Source organism: Agelaius phoeniceus, chromosome 9, assembly GCF_051311805.1.
Source record: "Agelaius phoeniceus isolate bAgePho1 chromosome 9, bAgePho1.hap1, whole genome shotgun sequence".
NCBI lineage: Eukaryota > Metazoa > Chordata > Aves > Passeriformes > Icteridae > Agelaius > Agelaius phoeniceus.
In genome coordinates, this window is record NC_135273.1 from 15,373,279 (window position 1) to 15,398,000 (window position 24,722).

At 39.6% G+C, this 24,722-nt stretch overlaps 1 protein-coding gene across 7 annotated transcripts in view; it reads left to right on the top strand.

The window, feature by feature from the left end:
• Positions 1-24,722, top strand: part of BLNK (B cell linker) — an 88,219-nt gene that overhangs the window by 45,586 nt on the left and 17,911 nt on the right. For 3 of the 7 annotated variants that reach the window (XM_077183037.1, XM_054637102.2, XM_077183038.1), the window contains exons 4-10: positions 13,137-13,202; positions 18,269-18,325; positions 20,360-20,409; positions 21,362-21,402; positions 22,273-22,429; positions 23,561-23,730; positions 24,198-24,279. In XM_077183037.1, the coding sequence (XP_077039152.1) occupies positions 13,137-13,202; positions 18,269-18,325; positions 20,360-20,409; positions 21,362-21,402; positions 22,273-22,429; positions 23,561-23,730; positions 24,198-24,279 (623 nt within the window). Of the gene's footprint in view, positions 1-351; positions 641-12,538; positions 12,558-13,136; positions 13,203-18,268; positions 18,326-20,359; positions 20,410-21,361; positions 21,403-22,272; positions 22,430-23,560; positions 23,731-24,197; positions 24,280-24,722 lie in introns of those variants that run through there. The other 4 variants (XM_077183040.1, XM_054637101.2, XM_077183039.1 and 1 more) reach the window with 4 other exon arrangements.

Sequence of the window (24,722 nt, forward strand, 5' to 3'; positions counted from 1 at the left end):
CGGGAAAGGAAAAGTTCGCACGCAGCATGTTCCCACCTGGCACAAACTCACCAGGAGCGGGGAGGAGGAGGGGAACAAGGCCCCGCATCTCTCCCCGCAGCCGGTGAAATCCCCTGTGGGCCGGACAGGTGACAGCGAGCGGCTCACCGGCCCCGGCACGGCCCGCTGGGCTCGCCCCCTCCAGGCCCCTCCTCAGCTCCCCCGAGCCAGCGCGGCCGGGCCGCTCCTCAGCTCCTCTCAACCAGCGCGGCCGGGCCGCTCCTCGGCCCCCCCGAGCCAACGAGGCCCGGCGGCTCCGGCGGCTCCAGCGGCTCCGGTGGTAGGGGCGGATCAGTGGGACCCCGCGCCCCCGTTCCCGAAGGCTCCTCCTCGGCTCCCGCCTCCGCAGCCACCTGTACGCGCCCCGGGCGGGGCGGAGCCGGCCAAGCCCCGGGTCCCTCCTCTGCCGGTGCCTGCGGGTGGGACGGGACGGGGAGAGGCTCCGGCAGCGCGGCGGGACCCGGCGGAGGGAGAGCCCGGCCCGGGGAAGAGGCGGCGCCGGCAGGTGCCGGGCCGAGGGCAGCGCGTCCCGGGGGGGGGCAGCGCTCACGGGCATGGACAAGCTCAACAGGCTGACGGTGCCGGCCGGAGAGAAGTTCAGGTAGGGCTGGTCCGCTCTCGGTTCCTGCGGGAAGGCAGCGGTGGGAAGGCAGCGGTGGACGAGGCGCTTCCCGCAGCGCAGCGCGGGGGGATCGGGAGCTGCCGAGGCACGAGGAAGTTGGCAGAGGTTTTAGAGTTTTACCCGTTTCGACCCGCTGGCCAGGGCGCCGCAAGGAAGTGCGGGAGGTAAACACGGGTTTGGAGTGGATAACGCAGATTTCGAAGCAAAATATGTGTCGGTTTCACCTGCAGCGCAAAAAGGAATATTTTCAAAGTGTCTATTTTCAAAGCTGTAAGGAAATACTATGTAACTCATTATGATGTATGAGTCTTATGCAAATTAGAAAAGCTTAATTAATTGCTTAATGCTTTAATGTCTCATGAAGATGGCTTTTGCAGTTAAGTTTTGTAATGTTTCCTAATCTTCGAAAGAACTGGTGGAATAGAGGGAACTGGAAAACGGGAAATGTTCCTAAGTGAAGGAGAACAATGTTAAATACAGGGTTTGAGAGGAAAAAAGCAGAAGCTGGCCATTACTGAAGTATTTTTAGTGTGTCTCGCTTCGTGTGCTGCTACAGTTGGCACCTCGAGTCTCTTTCATCATGACTTTTTGTATTTCTGAATGCTTAAAAGAAGTTCTGTTTCAGATTAAGGTAACATGGAATTCTTTTCCTCCTCTGAAAAAATATGAATGAAATACTGAAAAATATTTTGTCCTAAAATAAGTCATACTTAAAGACTCAATACTAACTTATAAACCCTTCTCAAGTCTCTCCCCCCAGAAACCTTCATGCAAACTGGAATAATCTTTTGTAAAGCTAATTTTGATGGAATGCAGTTTATTGATACCGAGATTCCCCATACTTTGGCAATGTTGTTGTTTGGGGCTGTGCTTGCAGAGCTGCAGTGACACTGATGCTCCTCAGGCAGGCACAGCTAATGAAAGCCAAGCAGGCTGCATCCTAAGCCCAGCCAAGGACTCTGTGGAAGGCTCAATGAACAGGGGGAAGAACGCAGGGAATTTCCTCATTGCCTGCAATTTACCACCTTAAGTAGCCTGAACTGGTTTCAATGGTGTCAGCTCGGTGTTGGTCTAAACTAGCTAAATAACAAGTTGAGAAGCAAGATGGAAAGCTTGATTCTGTCCATTAGTGGTACATAAAAACATTAAGAACATACCCTCTGCTGTCATAAAATTGTAGCTGGGATTCTCCTGCACTTTTGCAAACAATTAAAGCAGGATTACTTTCAAGTATCTAAAGTGGGTCTATGTGTGAGAGTTATAATGGCCCACAACTTTTTGGTGAACTGATTCAAAAGCCCTAAACCTGAAAGGCAGCACCACCCCTCTGCTGCACCTTCACGTAGACTACCCTCTCCATCTCATCTGAGGTTTTAATATTGTTGTAAAATAGGAAAGAGAAGGAAGTAGTCTGCTTTCCAGTATTAACCTGAAGTATTACAAGTTAGTTTTTCTCTTCTACTCATGGCCAATTCAACCGATTTGTGCAGGGAAAGAAGGAGCACCCATTTCTCAAGTGTGTGAGTGTTCTCACCACACACAGCAGACAGCATGCTTCGACTTGAGCATGTTGGAATACTCCTTAGAAACCTGGATATGTGGCTACAAAATCTTCCTGGTGTCAGAATTTTAAAACCTGAAGGCAGAGCTTTCCATGAGTAGATATTCTCAGGACAAATTTAAGAGAGATATGCAAATACAGGAAGAAATCAGCATAATTGGCAGCAGCCTTCTTCTCCATCTTTGAAACACCTGGGTACCCCCTCGTGCTCTGTGACCTGTTGACTTCCTAATTCCACACCTGTCTCTATGGAACACACATAGGTGGTTCAGAGTTTGTACTGAATGTTACATGATCTAAATGGTTATGTCAAAATTGTACTTTTCTTCATATGCTAAGATGCAATGCCAAGAAACATTCCTGCCAAACACAGTTTCAATTTATGTGATTATAGTTTGCATTTTTAAAGACAACTTTCTTAAAATTTCTGCTTTGTTGCAGCAAAAGTTAAAAAAGCACTACTGTTGAGTCTGAGAGAGGCTCTTTTTATTTTTTTAAGTGTAGACCTGAAAAGCTAGATATTATGTGGTTTTGCTAAGCTCAACTATTCTCCATGGGTGTAGTTGAGCCTACCAGATCTAGCTTTTTGTTGCATTAGCAAATCTTACATCAGATCTGAATTCGTAACATGTTCCATTTGTTAAGTTTATTGCTACAATAAGAACTTTAAATGTTCTTATATGTCTGTCTGCCTAACATGTTGTGGTATGTACATTGTTTGCAGTTAAGCCACTCAACTTCAGTAATAGTTGGACAGGAATGCTGGAACTTCATGGAATTCTGGTATTAATTTCTATATAGTTTCTCATAAGGTATGCACAGTATTATACAAATATTCCCTCAGAGTACATTGTGTGTTCTAACCACTTCCTTATAGTCAGGAAAAATTAATTCAAAGGCTTGGTTATTTATTGTGAGATAAACTAATCTGTGGTTCATAGAAGTAATTTGGTACTTTGAATGGTTTCCCAAAGAGTGGAGTGAATACATGAGCAATACCCATACTGCCATAGCAAGCTCTAGTGTTTCTGCTCTAGCAAGCTCTGGATTTCAGTCTGAACTTCAGGAAAAAAAATTATGCTGCAAACATACAGAAATAGATGCACTCATGATCAGGGACAGTAGGCAGCATGGGTAATGGGAAGTTAGAAGCTCAAAAGAAAAGTCTGCACTAACCTTGCAAACTCTTTTATGGTTTAACTTCCCTATTAAATAATTTCTAGCTACTATATGTGACTGTGTCACAGCATGTTTTCAGACTTGCTGCATTTTTTTATTAAGACCACAAACCTTTTGATGACCCTCTGCCCATAGCTGGCTTTGCTGTGTAGCACGAAGTCCTTCTGATGGCGTCATCACCGCTGTGGTGATGGGCAAACCATGGCACAAACCAAAGTGGGCCACAGGCTTTCACTTGCCTAAGGTCATGCAGCTAGGAAGTTCCAGATTGCAAACAGCCTTTTCCAAGAGCAGTTTCATGTTAATTTCACATGACTTCATTAATTTGCAGCACTCCTTCTCTGCCCCCAGCAAAAACAAAGGTTTAAAATCCCTATCTCCAAGCATAATGTCCATGTAAAAGGAAGTGGAAATAAACTGGCAATTTACTTTTCTCAGGTTGAACAAGTGTGTCTGGGGGGTTTTTTGCAAGACTTATAAGTCCCCGTTGTTAAACAGAAGGGTTTAAATCCCAATTCTATGAAAATCAAGAGGGATTTCCTTAAGGCCTGAATGTCTGTTGTCTGTCAAACCAGGATGTGTTTATAGTCTTCACTAATTTTCTACTGGTAGCTTGGCTGTAACTGCTAGACCTTTTTCTTTAACAGAGGATCTTCTGGCAATGTCTTCTTGAAAGTGTATAGTAGAAAAAAAATAATTCATTTGGGATTGAACTTTTATTTATTATCTCAAATTTCATCCTATGTATAGGATGCTTTACCATAGGGAGCATTTACTTTAGGAGAAAATGTTTGGGGAATATCCGAATATGAGTTTTGTACTGTAAGAAAATATTATAGTAGTTCTACAAATTTCTCTTAGTGGTAGCAAACAGTTTTAGAAATTTAATCTGTTTTTTCAAGGCAAATTTTAACTTAGTTTTTTACCTCAGTGAACTTGAACAGGACAAAAGAACAAAAATAAACTCAAGCAAGAAATGAACTGGAAGTAACCTATAGAATGTTCTCCATGACAGAATTAGGCATCAAATCCCACATCCAATTTTAACATCTCAACCTCTCATTAGTTACATAGAGTCCAGAGGAAAGGCTCTGCTAATGACAGAATCATTCCCTGGTTTGTGTTGAAAGGGACCATCCTGTTCCTATCCCTCTGCCATGGGCAGGGAAACCTTCCACTAGATCAGGTTGCTCAAAGCCCCATCCCACCTGGCCTTGAACACTTCCAGGGATGGGACAGCCACAAGTTCTCAAGCCAACCTGTTCCAGTGTCTTACCACCTTCACAGTAAAGAATTTCTTCCTAATATCCAAACTGCTCTGTTTGATGCCATTCCCCTTGTCCTATTACTGCATACCCTTGTAATCAGCTGCTCTCCAGCTTTCTTATACACCCCTGCAGTTACTAAAAGGCTGCAATAAGATCACCCCAGAGCTTTGCCTTTTCCACACTGAACAATCCCAATTCTCTCAGCCTCACTTCTGCTCTTCCACCTCTGGAGATCTCCCCTTTCTAGCAAAAGTCTAATCTGCCCTAAGGAGATAACAGCTGGGAAGGTCTTCTGCTCTTCAGCACCCATTGCCCCCCACAGCCACCTCCTGTCTCAGCTTCCAGTGTCTCCTGACAGCTTCCCACTCACAGTACCACTCTGTGGTGGCAGCAGCTTTTGTGGCACACCCATGTTTTAGCCCACAAAGTGTAGGCTGAATATAAAAGGTCACGTGAAATCCCACTTGAGTGATTTGCAGTCTTCAAAGCTGAGTTTCACAGGCACAGGGAAAGGAGGACACCAGCTGCATTTGCTGTGCTGATGAGCACAAGCAAAAGTTTTTTCTGTAGGATTGTTAGGTCCTGTTTGCCATACAAAGCACAATTTATGTCAGCTTAAATAGTTCATGAATTCTCTCTCATCTCTGGACTTTGGAATGAAATGAGATAGGAAGTACAAACTTCCCCAAATACCACTGCAAAAATCTATTCTTTCACTCAGTGGGACTTCTCCAGTCAAATCCTCTTGCTTCTTCCTCTGACCTTGCTTCAGCACAACATAGCCTCCATCCCATCTATATTTGTCCTTCTTTATTTCCTTCTCTCTGCACAACCACTTCATTCTACCAATCCCTTTAAAGCTTCTTTTCTTCTTTCCAGCTATGTCATCCAATCTGGACTAATCCCCAGGCTAATAAAGCAACCAACCAAAACAACCAAACCTGAAACACACTAATTTTTATTAAAAAAAAAAAACAAACAAACAAAAAAAAAAAACCAAAAACCACCCACCCACAAACTGAAGGGGGGAAGAAACCCAAACTAAACCACCACATAGGATTTATTTCTTTATTTCTGCCTATAATGCTGTTTATAGAAAGTATGTTTAAGTGTGACTGTGATCTATGTTTTAAACAGAAATATGGCAATGTGGACAAAATGATGCAGTATAATATTGAAACTATCAAGAGATGCCCTGCTTGCTTATGTAGTGGCTATAGCTGCATTCTTCTTGTGCTGGCAAAATTATTAAGTAATTGGCAAATAAAATATGTTCCAAATAAAATAAGGTCTTGAAGTGACACTAAAGCCTGCTAAAATAACTGCTAAAATAACTGTCCAGAGTAGGAGCATTTGTCAACCATAGCAATGACAAGTGACACCATCCTTGGCCTGCAACTGTCAGTTACTCAGCAGAAGTGAAAAATTTAGATTTGATCTAATGACTTAGGGTGGTTTTTTTGGTTTTTTAGTAAAATAATAAATTATTAAGAGCCAAGCAAATAACCCAATAAATTAATTTTCATCCCCATGGGGAAAAAACATTCTAGCAAATGTGGCAAAACTTTTTTTTTTACCATTAGTTTATAAATGTGCCCCACACAGCTGTGTAGAGTGCTAGATATTAAATCATAATTTGATATTGCAGGTACCCAGTGATATGTTGATTCCAGAACAAACAGTTTTGTGTTTTACAGAATCATACAAAATGTATGTACTGCACAGGACATGAAAATGTGACAGATGCTTTGCTTTTGGAAGGCAAATATGACAATCATAAATCATTATGAAAACGCCCCACTGGAAAACTATATTAGTTTATATGCTCAGCAGACAAGAGGATTGAAAAAATTGATGGAAAACAGTGGCTAAAAGGGACAGTAGGTTCCCATTTGGCTTTAGGTATCATCTTAGATTTTTGGTAAACTGTAAGAGGATGCAATGTAGATATGTCGGGTTTGTGCCAGCTGTAATCAATTACTGAAGAGTAACAGAAGCTTGAAAATTCTATTAGCATCTTTATCCTAATTGGTTAGTATATACATTTTGAACAAGTTTATTTTCCTGACATAAGCAAAGCCAGATGTGCAATGCTACAGGTTTATGACCTCAACATAAATTACTACATGGTAAATACTTTAAAAAGAATTGAAGTAAGGTATTTTATATGTAAATGTGAAATGTAAATTATAATGAGTACATAATGTACTCATATGTATTATGAGGCAGTAATATGAAAATGACTATATGTTTTTTCAAGCTTAATTCAAGGGGAAACCAGGTGAAGTGAGCTATTAATAGAAGAGGCTATACCATGTGTCTTAGTGTTTCCTTCCTATCTTAAAATATGGATGCTGTAGGCATCTCTGCAAGATGCACAGAGGCAGTGAAGTGCTACTGAAGCTGTAGCTACATGGCCAGTTGAATTTGGCACAAGTCTGAGCTGCTGCCAAAAGAGCAGATCCCTTTCTTCCACCCTCCCAAGGCCCCTGCTCTCCCTGCCTCCCTCTGCCCTCTCACTGGCACCAGGGCTCCAATGACCACGTGACAGAGCTGGCTCTGATCCTGCTGATATCTAAATTGGCAAAAGAAAAAAGAAGTTAGTTTCCCAGCTGGAATTCCTATGATTCATCATAGTTGGGGAAGCACCTAGGGCAGAGAGGAGTGGAATTTCCCCTTTCAGTGGCAGCCCACGTGGGCTCCATTAAAGTGACCTAGGGACCAGCCAGGGAATTTCTCCAGAGTTTTAACAAAATTTGATTGGCTTCAGAACAAAACAAACAAAACTGATCCATGAGCAGCCTCCATTAGGTCTCTGTTAGTGCCACCCCACATCTATGATGGGTATAATGCTTCTGTAGCTTGAGCAAGAACACTTTCAGCCCAAGTACAGTAGTGTTTGTCAGTGGGAATATTCTGGGTCCATACCAGATCCTCTCTTTATTCATTTCCCTGCAATGTCTTTCTGCTGCTTCTTCTTGTTGAACTATAAAAGCCACTTAAGTCTTGTAAACTTCTGCCCTTGTTCTCCTTCAGTGGCCAGGCTGTAGGGTACTAATCCTTCAGGGAGGTACAGCACTCACTTAGTTTTAACTGGAACTGCATTTTAGAGTAGCTGAATGGGTTGAACTTCTTCCTGCTGCTTGAAAACCTTCAAGAAAAGTGGAGTAAGCCTTGTGAATGTGGTTTCTGTGTGGGGGTTGTTTTTTTTGTTTTGTGTTTTAAAACGTTAACTTACATCCAGAGAGCTGGTGCAAAAAAGATCAGCAAACCAAAAAATGGCTCAAAACAGAGCAGATCAGTTACAGAACAGAAAACATAGCTTATCTTTTTATGTCAAGGAGTGACATGTAATATTCACTTACATATTGTACTACCTTATTTTCTGTATTCCCTACAGTTTCACTGTTATTCAGTTGGGATAAAGGGAAGAGCAATCTGCTTAAGAGGGGAGAGGTGTCCAAACCTTGGAAGTTTTGTTTGTTTGCTTGCTTGCTTGTTTGTTTGTTTCCAGGCAAATTCAAATGCTTAGCATTGGAAACCTAGAATGGGTTCTTTCAATATGCAAACTCCCAATCACCTCAAAGTACTTACACTTTTTACTTTCATGTTAGGCATGATTTCTGTCAAGAATGTATTATTCCTTTGCATGCTACATTTTTTATTAACTCAGTGAATATTAATACTTACCAGTACAAGGAGGACTGACAGCTTTTTTGTATAGATTACGTAGAGGACAAATGAAGATGAAAAATACAATCAATATTTAGCCTTTCTGTGCCTCTGTGTGTACCATGTAAACACACACCTGCTCTAACGATGGGGTTTGCCTTTAGGCAAAACAGTGGATGATTCAAAAGTGAGCAGAACAGGATGTTTCAGAGACTTTAAGAAATCAACACTCTTGTCTAAATGAATATAAACTATTGTCATTTCCCCTTGTGCATCTCTCAAACACGGGTGAGAACAATTCCTTGTTTCCTCTTCCTCTCAGATAGGTAGCTGTAATTGACTTCTCCCAATAAGCAAACCTCTTTGAACTTTTCTTGTCAGCTTTGAGATAGCTTTACAGATAAATATCAAAGGCTCAGTGCCTTGAATGGATGGTTTAGTGCCACAGGTTACCACCTCCAGTTCCAAACTTCCTCTTCTCCCACCAAGAAAGCCATTGCAGGGGGGGATAAAGTCCCCAAGTGGATGGGGGCTCTAAGGCCACCTTGGACCAGTAGCTACTGAAGTGGTTTATCTGACTGCACCTCAAGGATTTAGCTGTCTCTCTTACACATTTTTATGCAATTTACACATATCACAGCCTTAGAAAACACCAGCTGTGATCCAGGTGGCTGATTCAACCTGCCATTCCTTGCAGAGGCTCCCACTCTTGCTGTTCCAGTAGAATATATGGGTGTGCATCTGGAGATCTGAAGCACCTGAAGGAGGTTTAATGAGATGCTTTATTTGGTATTTCTTTTTACTTTCTCCTGAGGAATTAGAAGTGAAGTTGAAGGGGGTAGAGTTGTTTTATAACATTTAATTGCATTGTCTTTGAGGCACAAAAATGACAAGTAATATGAAAATACATCTGAAAAGACACCCAGTTCACCAAAATCCATGTTCTTCCACAAAGACCATGGCAGGAGCATTGCTTTCATGGAAGCCTGGCATAGGAAAGGTGGTCCTTTTCTGGTTTGTTAATTCAGTTTGAGAAGATATTTCAACAAAAGAGCTACATGCTTTTCAAAATCTCAAGTAGTAGTTTTATAAATCCCCTTGTAGGTAAGCAGGTTCTCTCCCCAAAAGGAAGCAGGAGTCTTCCCTTTGTCCAGAAACAATAACTTTCTTTCTTGATTTGGTTGCCTGCATAGCTGTTTATAAAACTGAAGGATAATAGAAACACAAAACAAAGACCAGCTGGGGAGAAGGTGCTGGGATAATTGTGCTGTGAGAAGCCATAAAGGAGGGGTCTGGACATGCTATTCTTTCTTCAGTTTCAAATTCTAATGTGGGGTTTTTTTTAATTAACAGAAGTAGCTGTTATAATTTTTAGATGTCTGGTCTTTGAGTTTTGGTTTGTACCTTCTAATAACTTAGCTTTTATTCTCCAAATTTCGTTGCTTTCTGTTTTGTGGTTCTTTCCTTATAGCTGAGGCAAGTGGGTATTTTTGGAGATTTTTTTGTGTTACGTCTAAATTTGCACTTAATAAATCTCATGCTAGGTTTCTAATGCCAAGTATTTAAATTTACCTGAAAAAGAACCCATTCCATATTACACAAATCTGTCTGAAAGCAAGACAGACTCCTCTTTCTCAAGTCTAGGGACTCTGTACCTCATCTCACATCTGAGTTGAAAACTTGTTACACACTTTATTCTTCTTCATTTTTCTCTTTAAAACCTATTTGGAAAGCTTTTGTAGGATAGTGTGCATGCAAAAGAGCCAAAGGCTTCCAGGTGATGTTTGAAGGTGGGGATGTGTCACAGGCCAGGTCCACCCATCATCCTCACTTCATCATCACATATTCCTCATGAGCTGAGCTGTGACCAGATCAAAGAGAGGGTGGGTTTGTTTCATTTTGTTTTATCTTGAGGCAGCTCTGACAGTCCTTGAGTGCAGCAAGCACACAACAAATCCTTCTTTCAGGATGTATGGTATTTGTAATGGGAAAACTTTGCACCTTCCTTCAAGTACTTATCACAGCTACTGACCCCTTTGTCATTTGATCTGATAATTCTCAATTACTGGAGTTTTTAGCTACAAAAATAGCAACACAGGGCTAAAAAGAGTTTTGGTTTAGGTTTCTGTCTTTTTTTTTTTTATTCCTTCCAACATGTAAGAATTTCTAATGTACTTGTAAGAAACCTAAAACTTTTATTAGCACCTACAGCCAAGACTTCCAAACTTGCTGTCTGCAGAACTTTGAAAATCTATTATGTGCCATAAGATCCTGAACAAAGGGTCCCATCCAGTCTATGCAAGTTACAATTAAAATGGATCTCAAAATATCTATTGCTGAAATGTGTTTTCAAAGATTAGCAGTAACACAGACTGCACTTTTATCTGCAAACCTGATTTTGCATAAAAAGATCCCAAGCAGGTTTAATGAAGAGTTGGAGCTTGTAGTTAAAGAAACAACTTTAAGTTTTACCTCTTTATTATCTTTAATTATATGCAATGCCAAGTAAGACAAGCATTACTCATTATTTTTATTTACAGTACTAGCTGATGGAGGTCCTTGAGTGTTTCTAGTATCTGCTCATCCCAAGAGATCACTAGAGAATAAACATTAGATGGTGACAAGGTCCTGACTCAGGTGTTGTGAAGGAGGAGGTTGTAGGTCTGTACCTGACACAAGGGCTGCCTGCCTGCCCTGGGCCATGGCAGCCCCCATTGCCTGGGTGCTCTCGGGGCTGCTGCTCTGGTGAGGTCCTCTCTCAACAAACTCCTTTTCTTGGAGTGCAATCTCAAGTACTTGAGAGCCATACAACAAGTATTTTAGTAGTCAGATATGTAGATTCAGTCAGAGCTTTAGTTGTATATATGCCCTTCTGTGTTTCACTTTCCTCATCACTCTGGAATGGCCTTTGGGCCTGGGATTGAGTGCGTGAAGATTTGGAGAACCCTCTTGCCATGGACTTTTCTATCTGCCTCTCTTCTTTTCTTCTGTCTCTCTAAGATCACAGATCAGACAGACAGCTCTTCCTCAAACTTTTCAGTTGTTCCCTTTTATATGGCCTGGCACTTCAAGAAATTTCAGCCTCCAGCTGACTGGACAGACTGGTTTTTGCAGCTCATTCAACTCCATGGTGGAAGGGGATTCCACTTGAACAGGAGATCAGCTGTGCTTGATGGCTTCCTGTACTTCCCACTTAGTGCACTGGTTATCTGTTTACTCTCACAGGCTTCAGACAAGTTAAATTCTCCAGGGGCAGCAAACAAGGATTTCAACAACTCCTACAAGAGCTATGTAACTTTAAAAGCTGAAAAAATTCACACTAATGCGTATTAGGTACTCTCTAATTTATCAAAGTTGTAACTAGAAATCTAAATGCCTCCATAAAAAGAGAAAAGAATAAGAGACACAGATTTTTAAGAAATTTGACTATGCAAAAATGGGAATGTTTTCATTTCAGTCCATCTGCTTGGAAGAAATATCATAATAGCAACAGTGCATGTGATTTCCTAATTTAAATGCACCTTTTTTAGTAGAAATATGGAATAAAATGATCTTTTAAACTATAGCCTTATTCAAGACTCATGGAATATCCATGATGCTCTAATCAATTCACCTAAATGTGATCAAATGAAAAGCAAATTAATTCAGGTACTTGTACTTATCAGTTTTGTGTTGGATCTTATTGGCATGCGTGTGTGAAGATTTTTTAGCAAATAAATGACATAGAATAAAACCAGTAACATGAAAAAAGCCCACCTTTTTTTAAAATAAAGTAATAATTTTTCTAATGTAAAGATATTGGTGTCACTGATGAGCAGTAAGCGATATTCAGATAGAAATCTACAATTCGATTTTTGTTGGTGAGTTCTATCTCTAACAAACAACAAAGGAAATGTAACTGATGCTGACATCCATCCCTAATTGAAGTCTGGCAAGCCTTTTTGAAAGAAACACAAACACTTACAAGCATTCTCCCCAAACTAGAACTAAACCATTTAGATCTTCTCTCATTCTTTTCATTCCTCATTGCTTTTCATTTATAGACACTGCCAGGTGCCAGCTGGGGCACAGCACAGAAACAGCAAACTGCAGATGATGGCTATTTCTGATGTTTCAAGCAGAACCAGAAGCTGAATCTGTTAAGAAAAAAAAAAACCAACAAATAGAACAGAAAAGCAGAAGTTCTGAGCTTTTCACCTCAGATTTAATGTATCTGGTTAGTTTAGATAATAATTCAAGCTACTCTTATAGATGTAGTACATTGTTGTTGGAAATTTTGGAGCATTTTGCTGTACACCTATTTTTCACATCTGTAAGTAATTAATTTCTTTAAATTAGTAGGTAACATTATATCATTTTGCTATAAATTATCAGTTTGAGTTTTCAGCAGGAGTTAAAGATGTGCTTGTGAATTATTTGTCCATTATTCTCATTATATTTAAGTGTCCCATGTATGGCCAGAAATCAGAGGGCATCACCATTAGAGCCTTGCAGAGTTTTGAAGTAATTTCTAGATAAAATGTCAACATTTAAATATTCAAAACTATTAATTTAGGCAAGGATTTTTTTCCTGATGCACTTACTCTTAAATTGATTGTTTATACCGTATTTAATGGTATTCAGAAAGATAACACAAATAATGCTAAAGAGTTCTATAAAAGGAAGGAAAACTTCATGCACAAATGATTTAACAATTAAACTACTTATTGAAGATATATTGAGCATATTTTTCTTAATTTATATTAATGTTCAACCACTTAGTAAATTAATGCTGGCTTTGTTTAATATCTTACAGGAAGCTTCAAAAGATGGTGCATGACATCAAGAAAAATGAAAGTGGGATAATAAACAAGTTCAAAAAGTAAGTTTGCAATGCCAATCCCTAGTTTTATCAATGTGGGGAAGTTTGGATTATGAGCAGAGTGGTGTGTGGTACTTTAGTCACGGGACCATTGTCATTCCAGAGGGATGCACTTCTGTACATGGAAAGAGCTTTGGTTCAGACTGCAACCTGCAGAATGGTCATCAGTATTAAGACTATCATAAAGGAGTTGCAGAACTGGAGTCCAATGATAGGTTGTGTTTGTAGCCTTGGAAAAAGCCAGTATTTGAGTAAAGAGCCTTTTTAATGTTTGCTGGGAATGGTCATTGCTTGTTGTTTGCATGTCTGCCTTTCTCCTTAGGCAACTGTTCAGGCTTCCCGCTGCAATTAAGTTGAATTTGAGCTCCACCTTGAACCAACTGGTCAGACATCATACTTAAAATTCCCATAAAAATGCAAAGTCCTCCTGTGTTTCAGTCTCATAAAACAAAATCCAGCATTACCTAGCACCCTTATTCTAGTAAGACATACTGAACAGCATGCAGATTGTGTCACGTGCATGAAAGTGTTATAAAATATTCATATGTATTTATACATAGAAAGAAATCCCAGTAATTTTGCATCCTTGTCAAATGAATACACTATTCACTGTTTCCAGACAAACATCTATTTAAAGCAATTAGCTATTTAGCACACTTTTCTTAATGCTACAGCTCATTTGCATTGAAATTCCATTTGGATGTGATTTTCTCATTCAGATGTGTTTCTTTACTTGGGTCATTGGCAACAAAAGTATTAAGTACTTTTAGAAGTTAATTACAACACCTATCTGCAGTGTTTCCAGGACAACCATGTTAAATTCTAGAAATACAGCTCTTGTACATAAAAGGCACGTGGAAGCATTGTTTTAAATTGTTTTTAAGGAGGGACCGTGATGGCTGAGCTCAGGGGAAGCAGCTAATTCTGGGTGTAGCTGCAGTGTTCAGTCAGCTGCTGGCAGCAGCAGCAGGGCCCTGCCAGGAGTGGCTGTGCAGGAGCTCTGGAGAGCCAGGCTGGCTCGGCCCGGGCTGGGCTGTGTTTGTGGGCAGCTGCTGGAGCTGCCAGAGGAGGGGATGCACTCCCGGGAGCAGCAGGGCTGCCCAGCTCTCCTGTTCCCCAGGCAGGAGGGGTAATCTTGGCCTCCTTTGTGCTCTCATTTCCACAGCTGTGTTTTCTGCCCGCAGACATTGAGCAGGCTCTGATGGTCAAACACCTGATCTATCAGATAGATTTTGGAGATAATTTTTTTCCTGTACTCATCCTCTTTCACGCTAAGATTGCTGCAATTCACAGTTAATCACAGTCACTTGCTATACTTATTTCCATGGAAGCACAAAAGAGAGTGTCCCATAAAATGGCCCTCTTTCAATTACTTGGGGTTTCAAGTAAATTTGTGGTTTTGTTTTTAGCACGGTGACCATTGTGTTCACCACCCAGCTACAAAAAACTCATTTTCACCTGGGACCTGCTCACAGGGAAGAGCTGCTAGGCTGTCCAAGGCTTTTTGTGGAGTTTTGGAGGGGAGAGGGTTAGAGGTTTCCTTATAGTTGTTGCTTTTTAATAAAGGGTGGCTTCCTACTTCACAATAGTTGTTTAACTCTAATTAATAATATTCCAGTGGACTCAGTTCAAAAGCCTCAGAGAGGAAAGATGACAGAAACAACAGAAGCATCTAAAGTTTATCATTTGAGGCTACAAAGTAGCCTATAGTAGCCTGAATGTGAATTCTGTTGTTAATCAGTTGCTCTGAAGCTGGGAAGGTCATCATTAAGTGTCAAAGATTGCCCCTATAGCACTCTAATTCTTTGGTTCACTCAAGATAAATATATATATAAAAGAGCAGACTCATAAAAACTCAAAGTATGACTGCAGCACAAAGCTCACGTCACCTCTCTCCGTTATAAGAACACAAGGTATAAAAGCATAATAATCTTTCTGATGTTACTGTGATTCATCTGAGTCATAATAATCATTTTTGCAGCTATGAAGATCAGAAATTTAATTTTTAAAAATTGAAGAATTTCTGATATTTGCACATGACTTCAGAGTTCAAGTCTTGAACCCAGCACATAATGAGACTTGCAATAAAAGCATGAGTTGACAGCACTGATAAGGATATGTACAAGAGGTGCTAAGCTTTACAGAATTAGAGCTGGCTTTGTTCCTTACTGTGCAATCTTTGGGGGCTTTTTGTTTGTAAAAACAAACAAAACATGGTTATCCAGATGATCACTACTTCCATTTCAGTTAAAGGCTTATTTTATTAAATGTCAAGGTTCTATACATGACTAAAGCAGGAAAAAATTTATTTAATATGGATTTTGTGTAGCACAGATTCATCCATATGTTGGGAAGAAAATCAAAATGAAACCTATTATAAGTAGAAATAATTCTAGTGAATTCAAATAGTGTACTTGCATATCTGAAGCCTAAAGTTGTCACCCAGATATATGCTGTAAGCCTCTGCTACACAAATTGAAAGAATTATCAAATATTTGTGAAATGCATTAGACTTAGTAGCAGTATTTGTTAAAACACTTCTAAAATCTGGACTGGCTCCTGATTATGCAGAAATGTAAAAGGTCTTGCATCAAAATCTTTGCTATCCAGTCTAGTTCATCTGTGGGGTGCAGGTGGGGAGGAATTCATCTACTATCCATGTGTGTCTTAAAGGTGTGGGGAAAGCAGGCTGAGCAGTCCTGGTAGCAGGAAAGAAATAGAAAGCTTGTTTTTTCATTGCTTAAAAGTTCCTGTTTGTTCCCCATTCCAACTCAGCGTTTTCTGGCAGTAAAAATATTGGCCACTGCAGGGTAGCTGTCACCTGCTTGCCCTTTATCACATACAAAGCTGTTAACAGCCTGTCCCAGCTGCTGTGCAGATCACAGTGTCAAGGAGGATTATGGACTCAGGTGGAGAAGCAATGAGTGTAGCCAGCATTGGATAAACAATGAGAGCTGGGGGCGTTTTTTTCATACTCACATCCTTGGTAATACAGAACAGGGAAGCAGAGAAATCATAGGTTTCAGGATGTAGGATGGTGGCCTCTGCTTGAAACACGCTCTAAAGACAGAGCACTCATCTGTGCATCATAAGCTTTAAGCCTCAAGGCTTTGTTCAGTGGAATCCTGGCTCCACTGAAGTTGGGTGTTAAAAGTCACACTGCATGCACAGCAAAGTCAGGACTTCACCTAAAGTTTTGTATGTGCTGACCTACTGTGTTGAATAAGAAACAAGAAGTTCACTTTATTCTCCTTGTTGTAATATCCCATCCTTCACAAAGCCATCAGAAATCATGCGCTTGTACTCTTGTTTCTGACTGCACACTCTCCAAATGTGTCCATTTCTCTAACATTTACCATGTGACCTGGAAAATGGAAAAACGATGCTTTACCCAGCTTTTTAGTTGGGTAAGTCTTTGCTTCAGATTTGTGTGGTCCATTTTTCTGTCCCATTTATATTTTAGGCAGAAAAATAATCGTGTCACTAAATGTCTATTCAACCTGCATAGCTACAACCAAAAGACATTCATGATCAAACCCTTGGCAGAGGGAAAAGTGGTATTTTATGAACCAAACAGTGAGAGAAAGTACCAAAATCAAGCTCTACCACACTTAGAAAAAGAAAACAGGAAAAAGTATAGTACCTAATTTTATCTGTTATGCTGAAGAAACATGAAAATTACTGTGTAACTGAATAGAATGTTTTGAGTGTCAGGATTTTTATTACTATCACTGCCACAGCATGTTGTAAGAACATGTGTGAAAGAGTCGTAATAACAATTTCAAAAAAAGTCCCTTTCAGTTTAATTTTGTCTTGTACCATTTCTGCACAATTCCAAATGTATAGCAAACTCTTCCACTAGGAATACACAGTTCAGGAAAAGTTTATCTGTTCTCATCGCACCTTTTGGACGTCTGAAAATGTTTCTGGCAAAGTTCAATTAATTTATTGTGTAATCACAAGTGTGATGTTCTAGTGCATGTAAAGCTAATACATACTATAAATACTCAGGTCAGAAAAGATGCCAATATAATTTTCGTAAAAACTATTACATTAAAATGGTTCCTAACAAGGGAGTGGACTTTGTACAGACTTAACAATACAAAAAAGCAAAGGACTTTTGAAAACAAGGAATTTTCAGACATATCTTTAATGCTGGGGGACTGAGCACAAACATTAGTAGAGAAATGTACCTGTGGGAAAATTTAAGTGCTACATGTAGAAGTCTACTAATATGTATGTTTGATTGTTTTTCTGGGTGTAGCCTGTAAAAACAAGTGTTGCTAGAGCAAAACGCCCAGATCTCTGCTGTAGTTTATTTTAAAATTCCTCACTTAACACAGGAAAACAAAAATGTGCTACAAATTCTAAGTAATTAATATTTGCAGCTCCTACAGGACCATATATGTCAAAAAAGTTAAGTACATGCCTAAATGTTTTGTTGGATCAAGCTCAGCATATTATAGGGGGAAATCTTGGAATCAAATAAATTGTTTTAAAATGGAATAATTTATTCTCTTAAAAGCTGTTCTGAATTTCTGTACCCTGCATTATATTCTTATGTGAGAAGCATCTATAACATATGAAGTGTCTCAAGTGCGACCTGGTTATTTGTTGAAGCTCCAATATATGTGCTAGGATTAAATACATTTAAATATACAAGGTCAGTTGGATGGCATTTGATCCTTGCAGTCCCTTCTCATTAACTTCGGGGAACAGGACAGAGCCAATTGCCATTCTGCAAGGATCTGTGTGGACAGTGAGGTCAGAGTCTGCAGGAGCTGGGTTACCACGCCTTGGCGTAGGGTTGTGTCTTTTGAGCTTGTGTTGTGGTTTGCATGTTGAGTAGAGCTCTGGCTCCTGTAAAGTGAAGCTCCAGCTGACTTCAGAAGAGCCTGGATTCCAGTTCTGGCACTCAGAAAATCATACCAGTACCATGAAAACTTCTTTTAAGTGGATTAGAATAAATAACATATTTGAAAATATTCTAGCAAATATACATTTGGCCGTGAACTGTTTCAGCTCTGTGACAGAAACATTATTTCTTTTCTTCTATTGATATTCAGGTTCCAAAATGAACAAGTGGCCTTAATTTGCAAAACTGGGAAAGATACTTGGGATCGGTATGCTCTCCATAGCTGCACATGGCATGATAGGCTGCTTAGACACAGACCTCTGTTCTTCCCTTGTGTGCTTTCGTTATAACGTATTTACACTTTCTGCCAGGGCCACTGCCAGGATTTACAGGGCCTGGTACCAAGTGTGGAAGATTTCTCTTTAGCAGCTTAGAAATGTGTGATATTGCTTAAGCCATGTACTTTATACCATGACCCAGACAGCCTCTTACTGTTGCCTCAGTTCCACTATTTTCCAAGTCTCCACCATTTCCGAACAACTCCTGGCAGACATGTTGCAAAATACATCAAGAGATCTTGGTCTCCCCTTCCTAAGATGTGAGATGAGCCCTGGCAGTGGCCCTGGGATTTTCTTTCTAACATGGCTGTGCTAACCTGGACAGAAGACCAGAGCAAAACTGTTGAGAATGCTTTTTAGTTTACTGTTTGTAGACTGAGTTACATTATATTTCAGGAAGTTAAAACCTCTGAGGAGACAGCTATCCATCATTAGTGTTGTTAGCCATGAACCAAGCAGGCTAACATTGCAAAAATAATCTTCCTGGTTTGCTTTTTGTTTGGTTTGGGGGATTGGTCTTTTTTGAGTTTTAGCAATACCCGCACCATTTATTAATTGAATGATTCATGTATGGGGTGTTTTTGGTGACTGTCTGAGCAACAGAATTCCATTAATTCAACCCAGAAGTAGCCAAAGCATTTCTCAAAACACACAGGAAAATTTGTAAGTTGATGTGATAGTGGCAGCCTGCCACCACCCTGAGTAAAATGGTACCTGAACTAGGCAGCAAGCCTAAATAGGACCTAAATATTGAGTGTCGAATTCTTGTGGTAAAGCAACATTTGTAAACACTATTGCTCAGAGATCCCAAAAAAACATTTTAAATTCTTTGGGGATGTGTTTTTTAAAATTATTTGCTTATTTTTGAAATGAATTTGTTAGGACCTGACTGAAGAATGAGTGACATCATCAATTTAGTAGACAAAGCTTCAGGTCCACAGTGAAATCTCGTCAGTGCTACAAGGAAGCTGTCAGACAATGTTCAAAAGTCACTTTAAAGAATAATTTTAATGTAATTAATTATCTTAATGTTTTATCTGGCTACTAAAAACAAAGGGTTGTTGTTTTTTCCTTCTGCAGAGGCATCAGTCTGGCCTGTGATGCCACACATGCATTGTTCATCTTGACTTTAAACACAAATTCTTCTCTTTCATTACAGGGTAGTGAAATAATTCAACTGACTGTAATTCAATAGTAATACTCTTTGGACAGCTGCAAGTTAGTAAGGAGGAGTATACATGAATACACACACACACACATATACATATATATATGTGTGTGTATGTGTTTACACACATGTGTACTTCTGCTTCCTAGAGATATATATGTGCACATACTTATGAACCTACCTGTATAGCCAAAAAGATCCTTTCAATATTACTACAAATCAATCATCTTTTGATTCACTTGGTATGTGATGCCATTGTAACAGTTTTTACCAAAAAAGGGATATAACATCATAAAATAATAAAAAGTACAATCTTTCACTGAGAGACCTGGTATACATTTAAATATTAGCCATCAAATAAAGTGCATGCAAAATTATTTAGTTCTAAAAATACAAATGGAGAGTTCCACATCACTTTCTTACACCATAGTCTTAATAAAGCTTCTGTGAACCTGAACAGATTTTAATCTTCTAATAGATCATAATTTATTTCTGCCCCCATCTTATCTCTTTCTGGAAATGAAGAAGACGTGGGGTGAGCAAAGAAGCTGTCCTTTCAACATGTGTTCTTAGTGAAAAAAATATATTAAATTCTCAGTTTCTATTTTATTATTTTATCAGTTTCTAGCTTTTGAAAGCATTCTTCTGCAGCTATTTGCTAAGCATCTGTGATGGTAATCTGTATTTCTTTAGCTGCGGGTATCTTTAGTTATCAGCTTTTTAATGTGTCTGGCTAATACTCCTTTCTAATGAATGTTAATGATGAGATCATAAATGTAATAATTATAATTTACAGCCTTAAAAAAAAGCCACCACCAAGTCTGCCACAAAGGGATTATGCTTCAGGTAAGGCTGTATTAATGTAAATTTAAACTGCATGTCTGTGTTAATTTGCTATCTATATGCCTAACAGTATTTCAGCCATATAGTGCCTCATAATTTGTTTTTAATGAGAGAACAACATACCATTATCAAAAACTCTGAAGGTAGTTCACACCTCTGAAATGAAAGGCAAGAAAGAAGTTATTAATTATGCCAGCATAAAGAGTAGCAAGTAACCACTCTTTCAAAATCAGTCTTAATCAGAGTTCTGTATCTAGGCTGCTGTAAAAATGGAGGAGAATTTGCATGCAGCCCCTCCTTACAGAAACTGTGAAAGTAAGAACAGAAGAAGTTGAACAAATGCATCATTACAGATTTAAAATCTTCATGCTATTAATGTAATGATGGCACCATGAATTATCTTAAAGGTAGAATCATCATGAACTATCTTAAAGGTAGACCTTTACTTGCTTCTCATACAGCACTGCCCACAAACTAGTTCATGGCTGTTTTTACAAGTTAACAGCCATCTTGTTAAGATAAGAATAGAAGAAAGCAGGACAGAGTTTGGAACTTATCAGGTAACTGTTCCCTGTTTAATATAAACACTTAACCAACTTTAACCAGGGCCCAGAGGTCAGCAAGAGTTCCATTATCTAGAAATTGGCATCCCTACTTAAAAATGAGATGCATTAACAGGACATTGTGGATGAAGTGCATGCTCTGCTGTTCAGACCATGCACAGTTTGTCATTTTCTAATGCTTTTCCAATTGTTCTGAAATAATTTGTCAAAAATAAGCAAAAAGGCATTTAATTTACTATTCTGTCCAAACAGCTGTGTTGCTCAGAACTGTTTGGAAATTTTGCTTGCTCTTTTTTAACCGAATATGATAACTATAGATTGAAAAACCAACCTAAGACAAACATTTATATTCACTGTTCTATCTCCTTAAATAACTCTAATGTTTGGTTTAGAACACGCAGACAATGAAGAGGAACAATGGTCAGATGATTTTGTAAGTACATATTTTGGGCTAGTAGGAGGTTACTGTGGCAACAAGTTAGCTCAAGAAATAATAATAACAGTTTCTTTTAAAATTATCTACTTGTGGTTGAACTAAATACTATTGAAATGTTGTTATTTTTTACCTCAGTTTAATTCACAAGTAGCCACTGATTTTTAGCTACCTCAATTTTTTACATTCAACATAGAAGTACTTTCAGAAGCACAGTCAAGGATTGCCATGAACACTAAGTTTTTGGATAAGGAAGCACATGGCATCAATTTGAGGGACTTTCTAAACTGAACAATAATTTCAGAAATCAGAAGAAGGTTTTATTTGGGGCAGGAAGGATGGGAGGGGTGAGGAGAGGAAAGCCACTTCTTACTAAAAATGAAAGCTTCTGCTAAGATTTTAGAAAACATTAGAATGAAGCAATTCACGGCTGTCAGCCATGTAAAGTAATGGTGCAGCTGTCAGCCTGAAGTGATCAGTCTCCTTCTGGAGTCACATCTTGAGTACCCCTTTAACTGAGAAGGGAGTGGAAGTGACAACACACACTGAGATCCACCTGGCTAGATCTAGAAAGGAACTGAGATCCACCTGGCTGGATCTAGAAAGGAACTTTCATTCCTTCCTGTCGTGGGAAAGGAAACAAGCTATGGTCCATAATTTGAAGACTGAGCTCTTGAGGTGAAAGGACTCCTTGGAGATAGCAAAAAGACAGGGAGCTCCTGTGAGGAGCAGAAGGGGAGGAGGCAGGAGCGCCTCTTTGCAAGAGGAAGCACAAAACGGGAATGTGATATGTCTCTTCAAGGGTACATTGTTGTAATTTTGTGTTCTAGAATGCTATGAGATGAGAAATGGGGCGTTGTGTCTTTCTAGGACAGTGATTATGAAAATCCAGATGACCATTCTGACTCTGAGATGTATGTGGTCCCCAGTGAAGAGAATCCTGATGACAGCTATGAGCCACCTCCAAGTGAGAAGGAGAAAAAGAAGATTCCCTCTGCATTCCCTATTTCTAGGGGTGAATATGCAGGTAGTTATGGAATGGTTAAGTATGTCACCTTGATAATTGCTTTTTGATCAGTACCAGAAGAGAAGAGGCCCCAAATGCACTAATCTGTCCTTTTCTCAAGAGTTTGCTTTTAATTCTCATACTCAGATCTTAAGCATTCAGGGGTATGATTTTTTTTTAATTACAGCATGAAACAGTTAGTATTGCCAGTAGTGATGTTTATAATTTTAATATAATGTGTCCTAGAGACTGTGATAGACATCTCCTAATGACAAAATTCAAGCAGAGGTCTAGGAGATAGTATTAGCTTGAGGCTCCAAATTAATCCACATAAATTGATGCAGCAATTACTCTTAAGATGAAGCACATAAGACTAGACAGGTCCCTTCTTAAACTTCTCTGTTTCTCCAATCATTATTCTCAAAGCAGTAAAAGAAGTAGCCCAAATATTCACTCCTTCAGAATTGGTACTAAGGATGATAAATATCCTAAAAAACAGGACAGGATCAAGATTTTATTTTCATCAGTCCAGTATAAAGGGATTTTTTTCTTTCTGATTTGATTCTTTTCAACCATGGATAGGTTGCATTGAAGTGAATGAAAGTTAGCTTCAGTTAATGAAGATTAGAGACATGGAGAAAAGAAACATTGACATGATGCCTGCTTTCATTTTTGTATGACACCAGACTGTTACTGGTTGTAGACTATTCATCAAAGTGTTAAAATACCACATATGTACTCACAGAAGTTTATCAGCCCTTCACCTGTGTGTTCTTTGTAAAGGGAAGGACTTGACACCCCAGAGAACCTGGCATAATTCATGTTGCATTCCCACCCACTGTCATTTTTCTCATGCCTCATATGCACTACACCACCAGCCAGCACCTTTTCCCCAGGGAGTTGAACAGTTGTTCTCACAGAAGCCAGTGCCTGGGCACCTGCTGCACCAGATACAGGCGGCCAGGCTGCTACCCCGGGCAAGGGAACAGGACCTGTTTACACACAAATCTCAACATCAGGTCCAGCTGTGCCCAGGTCTGCCATTTGACTTGTGCTGCAGCCACAGCAGAGACTTTGCACAAGCAGTAGAAGAAAGTGCAGAGGCTAATGTGTAATTTTTACTAAAATTGTTGTTTTCTGCCAAATGAAAAGACAATCGCCCCAGTCACCAGAAGCTTCCTCCCATCAACAAACCTCTCCCAACTACACCCAGTCCAGCCATGTCCAGACCAAAGAAACCATGTGTGCCATCCATGCCATTGCCATCTCCTGCTGCAAAACCAAAAGTGCCACCTAAGCCTAAGGAGTGCAGTGATGATGAGGTAAAGTTTACAGATATATTTGTTATAACAGTGTAAATGTCATAGCAATGCCACGGGCTGGTCTCTTCTTACCCTTTGTAGTACAAATCATTTTGTTCATCACTAACAGTGACCTGCAAGTACCACACTGACTCCTAGGGGATATCTGCCTGCATTGAGCATCAAGGAGGCTCTTTAGACCATGGAATAACTCCTGATCATCCATAACAAGCTGCAGGCAGTGGGGAAAGAGTAACCTCAAAGGCTCCAGGACAAGAGGGAAGGGAGGGCTTCCACACACCAGTGGAATAACTCAATAAAGGGATTTCAGTCTTTGGGATTCCCTTCCACACAGGATGATAAATGTCTGAAATAGGGGTCACTGTGAAATGGCAACTATTGTAAACTGCTGCCAGGGCTTCAATCCAAACAGTTTGATGGCATGATGGACATTTAACTGAGAGATTTTTGTCCTGCATTTCTCATAGGATAACTACATTGTGCCAGTGGACAATGATGATGATAACTATATTCAACCCACAGAAGACAGCACGTCACTACCTACAAGATGTGAGTTTAGTCATTTAAGCTTATAATTATTGCTTTGTTAGGAATAATAGTAAAAAAAAATGGGTCAAATTAATGGGTCTGTTTCTAGGGTTCAAAGAGTGGAGACGCAGCTATTAAAGAGATCACAGCCTGCAAAAAGGCACTTGGCTCCTTTGGCTTATGACAAGGCCAAGGAAAATGATTTTTTAACTATCGAAAGACATGTTTAATTTCTGCCTCTCTCAGCTGTTTCCAAGTCCAGCCCTTGTACAACCAGGAGGTTTCTCATGACATATGACCTGCCTTCTCAAGCAAGGGAGCAGTAGCATTAAAATTCTCTGTTTGCTGAAGTGCTTCAGGAGAAAAACAAGCATTTTTAGATATTTAGTAGATAAAGATAAACTTTGCTTTTTTTTTTTTATCTCACTTTATATATAAGTATATTTAGCTAGAGAATGAAACTA